The sequence below is a fragment of the Nothobranchius furzeri genome, chromosome 2 (genome assembly GCF_043380555.1).
Source record: "Nothobranchius furzeri strain GRZ-AD chromosome 2, NfurGRZ-RIMD1, whole genome shotgun sequence".
Taxonomy (NCBI): domain Eukaryota; kingdom Metazoa; phylum Chordata; class Actinopteri; order Cyprinodontiformes; family Nothobranchiidae; genus Nothobranchius; species Nothobranchius furzeri.
In genome coordinates this window covers 63750604-63768952 of record NC_091742.1, presented here as the reverse complement: position 1 = coordinate 63768952, position 18349 = coordinate 63750604, and the positions used below count along the sequence as shown (strand labels likewise).

At 41.3% G+C, this 18349-nt stretch overlaps 1 protein-coding gene across 2 annotated transcripts in view; it reads left to right on the top strand.

Annotated features, from left to right (window-relative positions):
* The window catches only part of filip1l (filamin A interacting protein 1-like), a 113671-nt gene that overhangs the window by 27410 nt on the left and 67912 nt on the right, over window positions 1–18349 (top strand). For both annotated transcript variants that reach the window (XM_015946665.3, XM_015946666.3), the window contains 3 exons: window positions 7722–8052; window positions 8786–8959; window positions 9054–9232. In XM_015946665.3, coding sequence (XP_015802151.3) covers window positions 7732–8052; window positions 8786–8959; window positions 9054–9232 — 674 coding nt within the window. In that variant the 5' untranslated portion in view covers window positions 7722–7731. The remainder of the gene's footprint in view (window positions 1–7721; window positions 8053–8785; window positions 8960–9053; window positions 9233–18349) is intronic.

Below are 18349 nucleotides of genomic sequence, written 5' to 3'. Positions count from 1 at the left end.
GCAATTTTGCCGCGCTGAGCCGTGCGAACCTCGCGGATGCTTCAAGCATTAACCAAGCTTTAGGAGGCAAGGCAGCGGAGCCCAAGCGCCACTGGTCTCTCTGATCACCACCAACAGGCAAGGTGGGTTAAATGTCTTGCTCAAGAACACAACAGCAGAATTCTCTGTCCAGAGCTGGGATTGAACCTGCAACCTTCCGATTACTGGACAACCCGTTAAACCTCCTGAACTACTGCTGTCCCAGAATGAATACTGCATTGTATGAAACACCACTAATCTTTTGTTTATGGGATTTATTTATTTATTTGGGTTGTTTTGTAAATTGTTGCATCATTTATCTAGATCAGTGGTTCCCTACCTCATTTTCCTTGAGGGTTAGGGTTATGATCTGGTAACAGAAGTGATTTTTAAAAGATAATTACAATAATGGTGGTACTAATGGAAACCAGGACTCACCTGGGACCAAAAATGTTGAATAAATCCAGAAGTGAATTTAAAATTCTTGAAGAAGCTAATTTTATTCTAACGTAAGCATATGTTTTGCATTACTTGTTTTGCTTTATGGATTCTATCATGACGGGTTAATTTTCCTTAATTTGTTTTGCCAGAAAAATGAAGCTTTGGTAGTTGGTTTCAGGAAAATGGATATCTTTAGACATTGTGTTCATAACAGAAGCAGCAACTAAATCTTAGAATGAACAAGAGTCTGACAGTTATGAAACTCCCTCACCCAGTCTTCTTTTTCATCTCATTATTTATGTGTTAATCGCCCATTTGAGTTTCCTTGTCAGAGAGTCATAGAACCAGTGTGCTGGCTCGGACTGCTGCTCATAATGACACTGGGTTTATTTAAGGTGCTCAAACACCTTTCATTCATGACGCTATTGTTTGAACTTCAGCAGATGGAAAACGTGATGAATTAGCGCAGGTACAAACACGAAGACCAGGGGCTGACAGCTGGGCAACGACATGGCTTTGTCTGAGATACTGACATGTTTTGATACGCCTTCACCTGATAAACTGCCTGACAGATGATGCATTTGTTGTTCATACAGATGAGTAGAAACTCATTTAGTTATGTCAAAATGTCTCTATAGGTTAGAATTAGAAAGGGTTATCGGAGGTCTTTTTTTACAGAAACTTCAGCTAATCAACTGGTTTTGTTAATTTTCTAAGGTCATAACAGTGGCATGAATAAAAAAATATAAAATATGTTTTTGAAATTATTAAATTATACAATCAGTGTTGCAGCTGCACTAAAGAAATGATCAGTAATTGGTTCCAGTAGGATGATCTAGAAAGATAGAAGATCGTGACGACAAATTAATGAAGTGACATCCGAGCAGGTCTTCGTAATTCCCACTGTCACACCAAGAAGGGAACAACTATCGATCACGTCTTCCTCGTTCCTCACTGGCCACTTTGATGAAAACATCCGCTCCTTCAGCTCCCAATCAGCTGATGACACACCGTGCTGCAGAAATATAGTAATGCACACATTTGCTCATCAGTAACAGAAGCGGCGTCATGACAAAATAGGACGATAATTAATCAGATTACTAGTAACTGAAAAAGACTGACTTTCATTAGTAACACCGTTTCATGCCTCATCACTGTTACTGATGCATAATCGCAAGTCTTTCCTAAGTTTCAAGCACAAAGTTAATAAAAGTGGCTCTGTGACACTTGGAATTTGGAACTAGTTTGTTCTTTGTGACATAAAACTATTGATCTACATATTTATCCAAATAAATATATGTATCCCATGTCTCTGTCCCATATTTCTAGACATTAAGGGGACTACAATAGCAACACTGTTTAACTCAAAACACTGACTTGGAATAACTGCGAACCATCTGACCACTGTTAAGAACTTTCTGGAGTTTAAACAAGCTGCCGCTGTAGGAAATGAGCCTTTGCAGCATTTTCAAAACTTGATGGTAACCCAATTTTTGAGGCATTTCAATTGGTTTTTATAGTATCTTTCCGGAGTTTTCCCCTTTCAGAAATTGTGTATGATTAGTCAGAAATCCATAAAAGTGATTATCTTATCATATTCTGTGATATATTGTAAGCAATAAGTTTTTTTTGCTAAACATGCCCCCTGCCCCGCAGAGCTCCGTGCAATAGGAAACTGAGCGCCGACCAGAACTAACCAATAGCGTTAGACTACCGCTTACTTGCTTCAAATGTAAGGAATACCTCGGCTGATGCAGAGTTGAAGTACTTTTCACAGACAAGTGTCTAAAATATAAATATATGAGAACATAACATGACAAAAGAGTAATACTCGTAAAACAACGTGCTTTAGCTGTTTGTCATACAGAAGCACATTTATAAACAGAAACATGAAGTCGCCATCTTAAAAAAATGGAAGGAGTGTGAAATGCTTGTCAGCCACTGGATGGTGCCATCGGATAAGAGAAATACTCCGGAAAGAAGCTTTAAGTCCTGTCACAGTACTGAGACTGCACTAGTAAAAGTTTTTAATAACGTCTTGGCTGCAGATTTTGGTGAAACCGTGTTTGTCATCCTCCTTTCCACCTTAGTTGTTTAATTTCACATCTGTGGATATTGTGGTTCCACCTTGTTTGTTTGACCTTACTTTGGTGTTCTTTTAAACTGTTTTATGACGTGTGACGATCTCGACTTATGTTTATTACGTGCAGCGCTTTGGTCGGTTGTAATGCCATGTTAAAAGTGCTCAATAAATAAAGTGGTATGGTTAGGGTATGTCTTTTGCTGTTGGACCTGACTGCAACTTTTGATACAGCTGACTACTCTATTCTGATTTCATGTTTGGAACATTATGTTGGCATTATGAGACATTGCCCTAAGCTGGTTCAGATCATATTTGTCAGATAGGTCTGTGTCTGTCAGTGTTGGCGACTTTTATTCTAAGGAGGTTCCCCATGTGGTGTACCCCAGGACTTAGTTGTTGGCCCTCTACTACTTTCTATATATTTGATTCCTCTTGGCATTATTTTAAGGAAATATAGTCTGTGTTTTCATTACCAAATTTTTGCTTCATTTAAGGCTTGCCTTTTAGGACTATAATTGGTGCAGAATGCAGCGGCACGCCTGCTGATGGGCACCCACCGGTCTGACCACATCTCCCCGGGGCTGGCTTTGCTCATTCGTATTCCATTTACTTTTAGAATTAGTTTTAAAATTCTTGTCCTGACACATAAATCGTTAAATGGGTTAACAGTGACACAATCGTACCTGTCGGATGTTCTTATGCCATATAATCCACCATGACTTCTAAGGCTGGCTTACTGGCAGCAGCTGGTCATTGCGAGGGCAAGATTGAAGCTGAGATTTGAACATCTGTTTCAAGCTGTGATGCATTTTATTTTTGGGATGCTTTTACATTGTTTTATCTATGCTTGTTATTTTTTTATATTTTGTAATTGTTTTGCACTTTGGTCGACAGAGTTGAATAAAAGTGCTACATAAATAAATATGAACTGGATTAGGTTGGATTGGTTTGCAACAGTGATGTTTTATCTCCACAAATAACACAAGCCTGAAGAAGTTCTGCTGTGTTGTGGTGTTGCTAATGCTAACAGCTAGCTTCTATTAGCTAAGACGTTCTCTGCTGTTTCCTGAACACTAAACCAACAACAGCCTTCCTCAAGTCGAGATGAGTCCGTGAATGTTAAGTGACAGTGTGATGTAGATCTGTCAGGTATTTCTGATCCTAGAGTTCCATTGTCTATTTCTATCAGAAGTTAATGCAGGAGCTAGGTGTAGGAGACTGTTTTCAAGTTCAGCCTGCAGGAAAAACTTAATCAATTAGTAGAGATTTGTAAAGTTTGTTGTCAGCAGCATTTGTTTTTCATGTAAATAATCTGGGTTTTAGGTTTTGCCACATCACTGTCATGACATAAATGCTCTGACCATGTGTGTCCATGTGTTTACACTCAGCTTGTTTTTCTGCTCTATGTAGAATAGGACAAGTGAAGCAATGTTTTATTGCAAAGATGCAAAAGATTTGGGGAACTACTGCCACCTACAGGCTTGGCAGGCTTATGAATGTGCTTCACATTGCACTATGTTCTGTCACTGAAAACTAAGTGGTGTGGACCCAAGAGGGTGTTTGGTTTTACAAAAACCCAGCTATGTGTGTACATGGCCTACGATCCAGAAAGACAAATCAGCCCAGACGGTCTTCTTCCACCAGATTTTTATTCCTCAAGTTTCCTAAAGCTTAGTCCTCCAAACCTCATTTATCTCCCCACAGCAGCGATGAGATGGATTTGAAACCTTTTTGAACACTTTTGTGAACCCTGTGATACATTTCAGATCCATCCTGCAGATTTTACAGATATGTGATACTTGCACATGTAGGACTCCCTGTGGGCCCACATTACATGCCTCTAACCACTGGATTTTTTTTGCACAATCTGGATTTAGATTTGCATGCTCCTGCTCATTATGAAGCTAGGAACTTTTGTTTTTCTTTCAACCGCAAGGTTTGGTTGCGCAATGATGGGCAAATTTCACTAGAGGTTTGACACCACTGAGGAAAAAAAAAAAACGTTTTCCTCGTGTTTTCAGTCCTGAAGTTGAACACAGACTTGTGCACATTTTCAGGAGTTCAGTCTGTAGCCCAGTCAGATCTCGGAGTAAGCCATTGTGGAGCCTGTCTTTGGCTACAGGGAATTACCTCAGCTCTGAATCATGTGGCGCACTGCCTAGAGTGTGCACAATGCAATCAGCCAGCCATCTTTCTTACTCATAAACTGTCAGAGGGCCTCACACAGAGGCTGGGCGCACACTGCAGGAGTCTCTTACACTCGGTGTCCATGTGCATATCAGACACCATCAGATAAAGAGCTACATCTGGTGTCAACTCTGGACCAAGACGGACATTTTATTTATTTGTTAATATTCAGAAAAGGACTTTATGTGAACTTTAGGAATTGTTACATGTCCCGTCTCAAACTGGACAGACACATAACTTTAACTCACCTTTAAGGAGAAAATGTATTCATTTCAAATGAAAGTTAGAAAATGTTTTAAACTGGCGCATACATAACCTATTTGTTAAAAATTACTTAACAAAATTCTAAGAAAATATTAAAAGCTTCAATAAAACCTGCATTAAGGATACTCTTATATTAACAGTATTACTTTATATAGTTAATGTTCTTTTTAGAGTTAAGCTTTTTTACTGCAAATGGGTAAAAATGCAAAAAAATTTATTCATGTTTTTATTTTCTTGGCATAGTAATAAAAAAATAATTAAAATTTCTGAAATAAATTGGTTTAATCCAAGATGGCCGCCACAGCCAAGTAACCTTATGAAAACTCAAAAATGGCTACAACTTATTCTAGAGGGAGCATACGTCTCCTCCCATTTTGGTCGGCTCACGGGTCCCTGGAAGAACGAAAAAATGAACGTAAGTCAACAAGGCTAAAATAGCTATTTTCCAACCCACTTTGCCTTACGCCCTGGATCACACACGTTGTACTGCAATTTTAATGAAAAGTAATGTTTCAACCACGCCAGTCACGTACTTAATTTATATAATTTATCAGCTTGTAAACATTTGCAATTAGCATGATTACAAACCAGACGTCGGTATATCGCATATGTGACTGTGACAGAATCTCCTCTCCTATAGCGTAGCTGCTACCACATGACCAGATTTATGGTGTTTTATTTTTCTCCTGGAGAAAGGATTTGAATTTCGCTGAACTTACAGCTATTTTCCCTCTGTTTTTCTCCTTGTCTGGTTCGACGAAGGCCCTCCCCCACCCGTTTGAATATAAGCACTTTCTTGAATTAAAATGTGTCTTTAAAATTGACGGACATCATATGTGAAATCCAGGGGACATAACAGGCGGGATTACAAAATAACGTTTTTAGCCCCGCTGACTTGCATTCATTTTTCGTTCTTCCGGGGACCCGTGGTGCGGAAGTAGATGGGCGTGACTTATAAAACAGGGAGCGTAAGTATTGTGCAGACGATAATCATTTATGGAATATGCTTGCTAGATTTTATTTGAAACTATTAGGTCAACCAGTGGCCATTGGAATCAACTGTGTTTGGCTGTTATTTAAACCATTACATTTAATATTAAAGAAAGCCAGAAAGTATTAAAATGATGTACACACTTCATTCAGCCCACAATGTACTAAAATAACCAACACTTTTGTCAATGCGAGGTGCTTGTAAATGAGAGTTAATAAGTAAACAACTCCTTCAAAGCCAATCTGCTTTTCTTCAAAACATTTTCAAATAATTTCTTTTTCAGAAATGTTTTTTTTCCCCGTAGGGATTTTGTGTTGAATATGCAAGACAAACAGAAATGCTGGACTTTGACCTGTCATGGCAACTAATAAATAAATGAAGCAAAGGTTTACTGGTGTGTGAGAAAACTGGAGGAAGTCAAGTCTGAAATCACTCACTTGGAAACGTTTCCATTTGAGCCGAGCTTGATAGATGATGACGTCATGTCGTTGGGTGGATTATTGCACAAAGAGACGAGTCTCAGCATGCTTTTGTTCTAATCTGTCTTACGTATGTGTTTACTTTAGCTGAGCGTAAACACTGAACAAGTAATAAATTACTTGGCAGAGGAGCATCGGGTTCGTGTTCCCTGTGAAAATTGAACTTTTATCTGTTTATCATTACTGGATTAATCACAGTCAGGACCTGAATGGACCATTCACAAACCAGATGGGCAACATCACACTGTGGACTTTAAACACAAAGGTTTTTATTCATTGTTCCTGAAACACTTACCGAGTTGTTGACTTTTCTAGTGGCTTCAACTTCATAGCGTCAAATAATTAAACAAAACATGAGACCATAGGTCAGGGCTATTCAATTCTGGGCCTCGAGGGCCACTATCCAGCATGTTTTAGCTTTAACCCTGCTTCAACACATCTGATTTCAATCAGCAGGTGATCGACAGGCTTCTGCAGAGCCTGATGAGCTGCTACACAGGTGACTCAACCACTGAATCTATTGTTTTGGACCAGAGAAACCACTAAAATGTGCTCGATACCGGCCCTTGAGGCCCGAACTTCAATATCCCTGCCATAGGTAGTGCCAACTTAGACAAATAATACCAAAGCTGTTAATGATGGCTACATGTTGGGTCATTTGTTGAAACAACACTGAAGATCAAAGATCTAGAAGAGATAGGTGATGCTTTGTTTTCCCTCTTTACTATTATTATTATTATTATTATTATTATTATTATTATTATTATTATTATTATTAAGATTGTGATAGGATGAGTAGAAAACTCATTTTCTTTGCTTGTCTTGTTTTAGACTAAACAAAAACAATATTTTTTTCTGCAAAGCTCAGAAATAAATCAGCAGGTGCAGAAGAGAGATAGAATTGTAATGAAATTGAGCGAAACTTGGAGATGCAGACCAACACTGTCAGTGAGAGAGATAACAAGAGGATAGAAGGGCTTTTACAAAATAAAAATGTTTCTTAACGCTGATGCTGACGGCTTTTGCACATCATATGTAAGTTCCTCAGCCTCAATGACAATGAAGCTGTGTACAGACGTTCTGTCAGAAGTTCATGAACGGAAACCCCAAAATCTCATAGAACAAACGTCGTTTTTCAGGAAACACAAATACGACTTCACCAAACTAGAATAAGGCAGTCCCATTTCTACTCTAGACTCGTGGTTTTGCTACTCACAATGTGATTTAAAAAAGTCATCCTGGTATTTTGTGTTAACAGGTGGAGGAACATGCGGTCCCGCAGCAGCAGCCTGGAGGACGTAGCCAAGGCCAAGCTAGCTCAGCAGCACCAGGTGGACACGTGCAAGAGAGCTGCAGAGCGAGAGGATCCTTCGGGAAGAGCAGAGCGTCGTAGTCGACACCGAGAGACCCCAGATGACACCGGCACCATTCAGAGAAACCACAAGATCACCAAGAACAGCACCAGTGCTATTGGGAGTGCAAGGACTGGCGGCAGCAGTGCTGCAAAGGGCAGTCGGAGGGAAAAGGGCAGGGACCTTTCCCGAGACGACCTCATTTTCCTGCTGAGCTTGTTGGAAGGAGAGCTGCAGGTAATGTAAACTTGAAAAGGTAACATGCCAAACTGGATTACTACCATTACAGCAGACCTGGCGCCGCCCCCAGTCGGACATCGAAGTCTGACACGCTGGCTCAGAAGAAGTGGGCGCTTATGGACTAAAAGCTTGTGTTAATGGACAGCTAACAGCTGAGGCTACTTCCTGACAATTCCTGCTTCAGATCCAGGAATCCACTGGCAACGTCAAAAGCTGCTGTTTCATGTAAAATCAACACCGAGAGGCTTCAGTCTGAGCGCTGCAAAAGAAAATAGTTCAGAAAAAAGCAAATAAAACTTACAAGGCCCAAGAGGTTTTACTTTTGTTGGTAATCTGCCAAAAAAGAAAAACATCCTACAAAAGCTTTCTGAAAAACGTGTTTATCAAACAAAGATATTTTTAAAGACTCAGCAGAAGAAAAGGCTTTTCTTCTGCTGAGGTGACCCCGCGAGGAAAGTTGACCATTGAGCAGGATTGATGGTTTTTCCCTTGAGGTCCACGTGGCAGGGGTGAGGAGTGAGCACCACCTCACCCCTGCCACGTGGACCTCAAGGGATAAACCATCAATCCTGCTCAATGGTCAACTTTCCTCGCGGGGTCACCCATTAGGACAGTGGGAGGGTTAAAGCCTCAGTGCTTATGTATAGGCAACATTAATGAAAAATTAATATAGACCTTTACACAAGAGTTTTGAGAATGAAATATTTTTACTTAATGTTTTGTATCACAGGCCAGAGACGAGGTGATCACAGTCTTGAAGGCAGAGAAAATCGACTTGGCTCTACTGGAAGCTAAATATGGTTTTGTTACACCACATAAAGTCCTGCAGGCCCTGCAGAGAGACTCCATCCAAGGCAAGCCTGACGCCTTTCAGGAAGACATCTACGAAAAACCAATGGTAGAGGTAAGGCTAACCCTCAACCCAGTAGGTGCATAGGGAGCAGTTAACACACAGCAGTCTGGACTGGACAGATGTTTTCTATGTGCTCCCCACACAGCTGGATAAGCTGGTGGAGAAGCAGAGGGAGACCCATCGGCGGATGCTGGAGCAGCTGCTGATGGTGGAGCAGGCTCATAAACAGGCTCTGTACAAGCTGGAGGACGAGAAGAGGAACCACGGAGAGTTCATGAAGAAGAGCGACGAGTTCACCAACCTGCTGGAGCAGGAGCGCGAACGGTCAGTCCTCAGTGGCTTCTACAAGAACATAACAGCGCCCACCCATGTGACCTGGGATGAACACGACACGTTTTAGCCTCTTAACCTAGCTTCCAAAAAAGAAGCCACAGGCATGCCCTTGTATTTCATATTTAAGTAGTATCTGTCATCTCAGAATGCCTCGCCGTCCCTGCGGTACGCGCGTCTTTATGAGGAGACGTCAGCACGTTGTTTTTAAGTGATTTCACCATGCTGAGTGGCAGCAGAGTCATTCAGCTGGAGTGGTTCTCATGATAGAAACTCTCCAGTGATGTTCTGGAATGAATGCCTTGCTTCAAGTCGGTTTGTGAGCCAGCTAGAAAAGCTGACAAAGGCCGCTAAATTCCTAATCACTCGATGTAATTTTAGCCTTAAACTAAGCAAGAAATCCCCGTTAAAATGATTACTGCTGTGCTCCTGCTCAAGTCCTTTAAATATTGAGCAAACGTGAAGCTAAACTGGTTTCTGTTCTGGAGAGGATCTGGTTTTTGGAACATATAATTTAGGTTTGAAGCTTAAGCACACAACTCACATTTACAGCTCAGCTTTATCGCATCTCTGTGTATATTTGGGAATCAGAGTGAATTACCAGATTCCTTGGAAAAGTAAAGCCGGTGCGCCAGAGGTGGGGAAGCTTGGAGGCTCAGAATGAAGGACGCTTGAAGGTTTAACCGTTGATTCTGTGGTTTTATAATGTGCTATGATGTCATTCTCCAAACTGTGGGAGACAATGGCAACAATACTCAGAGTTGTTCTTGCTAGCCTCCTAATCCCCAGTCCGGTTCTTCCCCTGAGACCACAGCAGGTTCGGACCCTCTGGGTGCGAAAGTCGGATCCATGCTTTAACCTCAGCCCTGGAGGAATGTTGTGTGATTTAGTCTAGACGTCCATGGTTTCTTTACTCCAAATGGCTTTAGCGCTATCGGGTTCACGTGTGTGGTTTTCTGAGAAATGTCACAACAGCCATTGAAGGAACTGCCAGACATTTAGGTTATTCCCCGCTCAGGAGGAACTGTCTTCACTCTATCCGTACACTTCTATCCTTCAGCACCTTCGTCTATATCACGTTGGAGGGCTTTACATTTTGTTTTGCAGCAATTCAGGTATTTTGTGAAGGTTTTAACACCTTGGATGGTAAAAGCATTTGTCAGCAAAATTGTGCAACGTGATACAAACCTGGGTGGAAATATGTCAGCTGGATATTTCCTGTAAAACTCTCTTACTGAGCCGTCATCTGCGTACTGCTTCCTGCATAATATCTCATATCCACACAGACAGAAACACAAACACACTAAAATGCACTCTCAGCATCTAGCTTCATGACAGAAGAACAGCTGGACAGTGGCCCGTGTGACCTGTTGGGGACGATCACGTAGCTGTACTTAAGCTGGAGCAGAATGTATGAGTTGGACCACCAGGCGCTGTGACGAAGGTCTGTGCTTTGTCATCAAGCTCGTTGGGAAGGAGGGGCTGCCATGAAAAACAGGCCTCAGTCCAGGCTTGGGCTAATTACTGAGTGAGGAAGAGTGAAAGATTTATCCATCAGAGCGGAGTATTCACCGACTTCAATCACCACGAGCAGCAGCTTCAGCCTCAAGAATTTTGAGGAGAAAACGTGTAAAGCCTAGTATTGGGAAGTTTCTCTCTGTGAGGTCGGATAGATGGTGATGGTGCAAAGTCACTCAGTGACATCCACAGAGCCATCTGGAAGCCACTCCTTTGTTATCTGGACTGACTGGTCCGGGTTGTTGTGTTGTTGGAAGAAGACAGTCCAGTCTGAGGTCCAGAACAATCAGTCTCTGACTCTTTGACCCAGATTAGGGCTGGGCGATATGGACCAAAACGTATACTTGATATCTGTCTGATATAAAGCATCCTGATATTTTCCTCCTGTAAGTTAACTCCCTTCAAGCTGTCTCTTATACATAAATTCATCAGCAGACTGATCAGCCAATCAGCAGGTATCTGTACCAGAGTCATGATTACACTGGGAGGGGCTTGGGGAGGGGTTTGATCCATCTTTCCACAAAAGCAGGATAAACAAATCTCTGTCAGCAGCAGTGTTGGGAACGTTACTTTAAAAAAGTAATTAGTTATAGTTACTGATTACTTTGTCAAAAAAGTAACTCAGTTACTAACTGAGTTACAAGATCATAAAAGTAACTAATTACCAACAAAAGTAACTACTTAGTTACTTTTTTCATTAAAGCATGCAAGAATTACTACAATAGTAAAATATAAATGACTAATGACTGAACATAGTAAAATGTGTCCAAATGTTTTATATAAACCTGAATAATTAAAACAAATAAGCACTTAACAGGAGGAACTACTAATAGGAACATTACACTAATCTAGACTATTAAAAGGTCACTGTGTGATATTTAACAAAAACCCAATCAGCTAAAATTTAAAATTGCAAATGGAAACACCTGTAAAGGTTCCCGAGCCTTTAAATGGTCTCTCAGTCTAGTTAAATTACAGAAATAAATGTAATTTTGCACAGCATTCTAATTTTTACAGCTTCACATAATTGTGTCTTTTTAGTAGCATTTCTGTTGCTACTAATCTAGTAACGGTTAAATAAATTAATAAATATCCTTTAAAATGACACTAGAAGAGGCACAAGCCTAGGACTTAAATGTACTAACTTGGGTCAGACCCAAACACAGAAGAGCTGAAGCTGGGTGGTGAACACACACAGGTAGTTCTAATAACACCTGAGCTCCATGCCGTCTGAGACTGATGCATCAGTGTTACAGCGTGACTAAAGACATGATCAGAAACCGGTTACAGCTGGATAATCTAGGAAGGCAGGAGATCAGGACGTCTGAGCGGTGAACAGGTGAGCGGACCTTCGGGACGTCCCGCTGTCACGCTAAGGGCACGGCTGCAGACCCGCAGATTCGCTGCTGCAGCAACAAATCTGCGGGTCTGCAGCCGTAGACTATTCATCATGTCTTCCTCGTTCTTCACGGGCCATGATGCTCTTAAACATCTGCCTCTTTAGCTCCTGATCAGCTGATGACGACAGCTTCAACACACCCCACTGCTTAACGCACGCATTTCCTTACCAGTAACAGGAACAACGTTTTGATAAAAGAAGACGTAATTAATTAGTTTGCTTGTTACAGAAAGACAAATTTTTTATTAACGCGGTTATTTTAAACGGAGTTATTCCCGTTGTGTCTACAGAATGCAGTGACTGAGACCGTGAGGGTCTCCGCCCACCCGGCCAATCATCACCGTGTTTGTAAGTGCGTTACCGACACCTCTCTCTCCCTGGCTGCAGCTGAAGTGTGGCGGTTGGAAAGCCTCACACTGCTGCTCAACGTTCGACAAGCACATAGTAACGCACAACGTTCCGTCCCCAGTAACGGTAACGGCGTTGCAACGGCGGGAAAAGTAATTAATTAGATTATTCCGTTACCTATTAAAGAACGCCGTTAGAAACGCCGTTATACTTAAACGGCGTTACTCCCAACACTGGTCAGCAGCCATAAACGCTAAAACACACACGAATGTCCCCAAATATTAAAAACCAGAAAGCCAAATGCAATGATTAGGGCAGAACATGGACCCAGAGTTTTCCTGATCAAGAGACACGTGAGAAATCACATGTAATGACCGCTCAGAGACGGAGCAAGTTAGCGGCAGCTGCTCCAGCTATCTCTAGAAAGACACTGGTTGTATATTTATATAGAAGTAAATAAGGCCTAGTCCACACGTAGCCGGGTTTTTTAAAAACGAATATCCGCCCCTCCAAAAACTTGCATCCACACCACCGCGTTAAAAAAAAAACTCTGTCCACACGTACCCGGATAAATACGTTGTTAAGGACATGCCAGACCTGTAGGCGGCAGTACTTCCCCCGTTCTTAACCTCGTCCTTCGTCTGTGGTCTTCCGCAAGGAGCAGTAATTCTGCTTGCAAAAACAAACAAGCAAAAAGCGCTTGGACAATTGATAAAGCGAGCGCAGCTCTGAGGGCATCCATGCTGTCGGCTAGTGTAAACACAGGTCGCACACGTGATGTCAGCATTTTTTTGTCGCGGAAAGTGACGTTGCGGACCTTAAAACTCCGGTTTTGTCCGTCCACACGCAGACACCCAAAACGGAGAAAACACAGATCTTCACTTTGGTCGGAGTTTTTAAAAGATCCGTTTTCGTGTGAAAAAACTCCGTTTTCGTGTGGATGACAGGCCAAAACGTAGAAAAATATCTACGTTTTGGCAGATCCCCTGCTACTTGTGGACAGGGCCTAAGATAGAGTTGTCTTGTTTGAAATTATATTGATTTTCTGCAGCTGGAAAAAAAAAAACACTGCATGATGCTGCCACCACCGTGCTTCAGTGAAGAAAACTATTTGGTATCTATTTGGAATTCAGGCCAAACATCATAGTTACATCAAACCTAAGACTTTTGTTCACCGTGGTCTTAAAATCCCTAAGGTGCTTTTTGGCAAACTGACTTTTACTAAGGAGAGGTGTCTGTCTAGCCACTCTGTGATACAGGCCTGATTGATTGAGTGCCACAAAAATGCTTGTCCATCTTCATAGTACTCATCACAGAGCACCACTGGAGTTCTGTCAGATAAACTATCTGTTTGTGTTGTCACCTCCTTGATTAAGCCCCTTCTACCCCGGTCACTCAGATTTACCTGGTGGCCATTTCTATAAAGACTTACGAATGATGAAGAAAACTACACTGATAGACCACACTGCCTTGATACAAATCTGATTCCAAGGTCTACGGACAATTCTTTGGACACCTTTCCTTGGTTATTGCTTTAAGGTCTTACTAAAGCATACCTTTGAAAACACATCAAATCAACAGATCTGACCACAGGTAGACAAATCAAGTTCACATTATAAGATGACTGCAGTTACTGGTTTAAATCCAGCAGGTGGAAATTTTGAGCTGTACAGTGGTGAAAAAAGATGGACAGAGTTGAGGAAGCTTAGATGTTGGACACTATGAAAAACAGCACATACAAGTCATCATACATTGCCAGGGTTGCTTTTACTCTTATGTAATCTCTAGAAGAACATGAGTTATGTGGAAGGGGAGGAAGTGCATACCATTTGGAAGCAAACACATGCAAAGCTGAATGTGTCATGATGACAATTATGTTGTTTTTGTGCTCATTAGGAGTTGAAACTGAAATATACATTTGAATACTTGGCCCAAATACGCTACTAGTGTTGACCAGTGTTTGTTCTTAGAGGCCTGCTTCTTGCATTGTCAGAAAATCTGTAACCACTGAGTATTAAAACCACTAAGAGCCTGTTTAAAATAATATCTCAATTCAATTGAATTCAAGTTTATTTATAAAGCAACAAATCATGACAAGAGTCGTCTCAAGGACCTTCACACAGTTAACATTCCAATCCAGGTCAGTTCATTAAGCCAATCAGAAAAAAAGTTTGCTATATAAGGAACCCAGCAGGTTGCATCGAGTCACTGACTAGTGTCAGTGACTATACAGCAATCCTCATACTAAGCAAGCATGCAGCGACAGTGGAGAGGAAAACTTGATCTTGATGCTCTGCTCTGTCTTCTCCATCCCCAGTGAGTCGTGGAGGACGGCTGCTTATACTGAGCCAGGATCCTCAGGAGGTTTCTTCCTGTTAAAAGGGAGTTTTCCTCTCCACTGTCGCTTTATGCTTGCTTAATATGAGGATTGCTGTAAAGTCACTCGATGCAATTCGCTGGGTTCCTTATATAGGAAACTATTTTGTGATCGGCCTAATGAACTGACCTGTATTGGAATGTTTATTATGTGAAGGTCCTTGAGACGACTCTTGTCGTAATTTGGTGCTATATAAACAAACTTGAATTGAATTGAAAACTCCATTTTAACAGGAAGAAACCTCCAGAGGATCCTGGCTCAGTATAAGCAGCCATCCACCACGACTTACTGGGGCTGGAGAAGACAGAGCAGACACACACATTCACCAACACCAGACCCCAGGACCCCCCCCCCCCCCCCGAACATTGAATCAACATTTACTCCTTCGCCCAGGCAGAAAAGACCCTTCAACGGCTTCTGTTTAACTCCTTCCAAAACACGGTTACAGATGGGTGGAAACATAGGAAACTGGGAAAAGGAAAAGGCCACTTATCGCTCGTTTAAGGAGAGCTGAAACAGCCCTGCATGGGAAATGCTGCAGCAGGTTTTAATTTGAGGGTTTTTTTGTTAGATGAATTTTAGCTGCATGTAATCACTTCTGCTCGCCCCCCCATAGAAAACACACAGTTGTGATTAAAATCTGGGTTACTGTGGATCAGAAGTCTCACTGCTGCCGGTTGATACTTTGATCCTCCTGCTAGCAGGAGACCCAACTGGACTCCTCCTAGGAATCCCTAAAAAGCTTGTAAAGCTGCGTCGGGTTAGAGAAAAGACCTGGTTCACGTCTGATTAACTGTCGATGGAGCGGTGACCTCATTGCGTGTCGGGCACTGCCGGAGCAGCGGGGGTGAGAAAGCCCGAGCTGCGTCCTAACCATCAACAGATGTTGGGTTGGACGTGACATCAGCTAACAGATGCGCACAGGCTGTACAGAGTTAGGCCTCGCCAGGCCTTCTGCTTGCCTTTCTTCTTCTGAGCAGAGGGCAAAGAGCAAGCTTTACAACCACAAGCAACCTCTGGTTGAATTTGAAGAGTTGTAAGATTACAGAAAAGGGGGTATGTGAAAGAATACAACATGAAAAACATTAACTCAGTGCAGGGTGGACCTCTGCACTTTTATGATTTTAGCAGAAATTGGTCAAGTTTTAATTTTATTACTAAGTAAACATTTTGTAGTAGATTATTGTTATAATCCAGCTGTAGTGTTACGGTTAGTACCTTCATCAAATGCCACATAGATCTGTAAAACAAACCGGGCTGTACCCTGTTTTGTGATAGCTTCAACCAAATAGCTCTGACATCATCTGGATTTGGACAAACTCCAAAAGTGGACTAGCCTAGAAATCTAGAAAATCTGTAGCAGAAGCAAAAATATTCTGCTCTGCAGGCTGGTGTAGCCACGCTCTGTTGTAGCAGCAGGTCTACCACTGACTTGGCTAAGTTTGGGATGGGCCAATCACAGCGCTCTACGTTCAGATAGAAACATTGGGTGCGACAGAGCTTTTTTTTTTTTTATGTGGCAGAGCTGCTGTGAAGCAAAACAACAAAGATGGTGGGGATTCAGGAACGACACTGTCGACCAAAACATGTGCAGAAAATTTGAGAACATTTAGAGATTAGCGCTGTTTAAAAAGATGAACTCTGGACTTTTCTGGTAGCTCAAATCTAGTTTTTAAAACCCTTTGTCGTTTCGCTAAACTGTTGCAATGGTTTAATTTACATGTTATTTAATGAGCCATAAGACATTGGATTCCATAATAAATATGAAATCAACCTTATGGATCTGTGGGTACTGTTTAACCAGAAGATTGGAACTTTTTATTGCAGGGATTATGTAACCACTTCGTATTAATTCAGAGACAACAGAAGAGAGAGTCAAGTTTTAAAAGTTTAAAGATTTATTACTAAACAAATTAAAACTAGGCTAACTTTAACACTAAATGTATGGTGTAACTAAGGTGAGTGAGGCGGAGAATGGTGTAGTGTGGAATGTCGTTCAGAACCAGCAAATCCGGAGAAACGATTAGTTCTGGTTGGAACTGAAGGTGATGTCTTTGCACTAAGCTTTGGTTAGGAGATTCATAAACACATTCGACGCCATTCTGTCGGTCTACATACCCTGAGCGGAAGTCCCCGTCTAGATCAGGAGGTGTAAAGGTCCAGACTGACCTTTGTGGAGCCGAAGCCTATAGAAGCAGCCGCGGCAGCCGACCACCAGTCTTGAGATACTTCCGGGTCACGACAGTTTTTCGGCATCTAACAAGACCCAAAACAAGGTCGTGTTGGTTCAGCTTTTATTCTGAAAGGAACCTTTGCAGCAGTTGGAACAGCAACAGATTTTATCCAGCTTGTCGTTGGTTCTTTCGGCTGAAGAGGAAAGTTATGGTTTGGCCACTCTGACAACTTCTCTAGAACGCTTTGAACTGGTGTTAAAGATGGCGTGGGTATTGTTTTAAACTTCAGATGTTTTGGTTTATGGTCGAATGAAAAGATGACAGATTTACCAAACACCACCAAAACCACGCCTCCGTCAGATCTGGCAGATTCTGATTGGATCAGTGAAAACAATGTGTTGTCTCTTAACGCTACGTGAGATCAGTCCTAGTGGAAACATTTAAAGTCATATTACTTATTATATTCTATAGGATTATAATAAAGTAATTAATATTTTGATTTCACAGATTGGTCACATTTTATTATTGACTAACACTTTGTTGGATTAGCTTTATTTAAAATAGAGTTCTTTGATTTATTAAAAGGAGAGAGTCCTTTTCTTCATTCTTCTCTTGAGCTGGAAAGAAGCAGTTTATAGCAAATGCATGAGACCTTGAGGCCATATCTCATGCAGACTAGTTCTGTGTCAGAGGAGAGGGGAAAATGACTTTTGGTGGAAAACAGTCATTTCATTCTGTTACACTGTGATCACTTTGACCAAAGTCTTCTATTTCCCATAAAATCCTAAACTCTCCCACGATACTCTAATCTCTGTCTGAGATTAGAAATGAAACAAATGATTACGTTTTTAAACATAAGTGACATTAACTGTTAAATGGTTAAAGGCAAAAAGCTACTAGCTTAATCAATTATTTGAAAACATTTAGATTTTAAAAATAGTTTCTCAACTATTTTCCCACCTCTTCTAAAGTTGTAGTTTTGACTAAAGAGCAAAAAATAACAGTAGATGTGGAAAAATCTGCATTTTTGTGTGCAAAAGCCCACCCTGATAGTCTGCATTTAGCGACGAGATGAAGCACAGCAGAGAGGCAGGTGCTTGAGTTTCTCTTCATGACCTGCCAGTACGATTTACAAATCAAAACACACACGTAGATTTGTGATGATTGTAAAGTACACATCATGAAGCTGCTCTAGCAAAATTGTGAGTTTAACTAGTTTTCACAATAACTGCTTTGTTTTAGAGCTTAAAGAAACTAATTATCGTTCCTAACGGATTTATTCAACGTAATGTTGG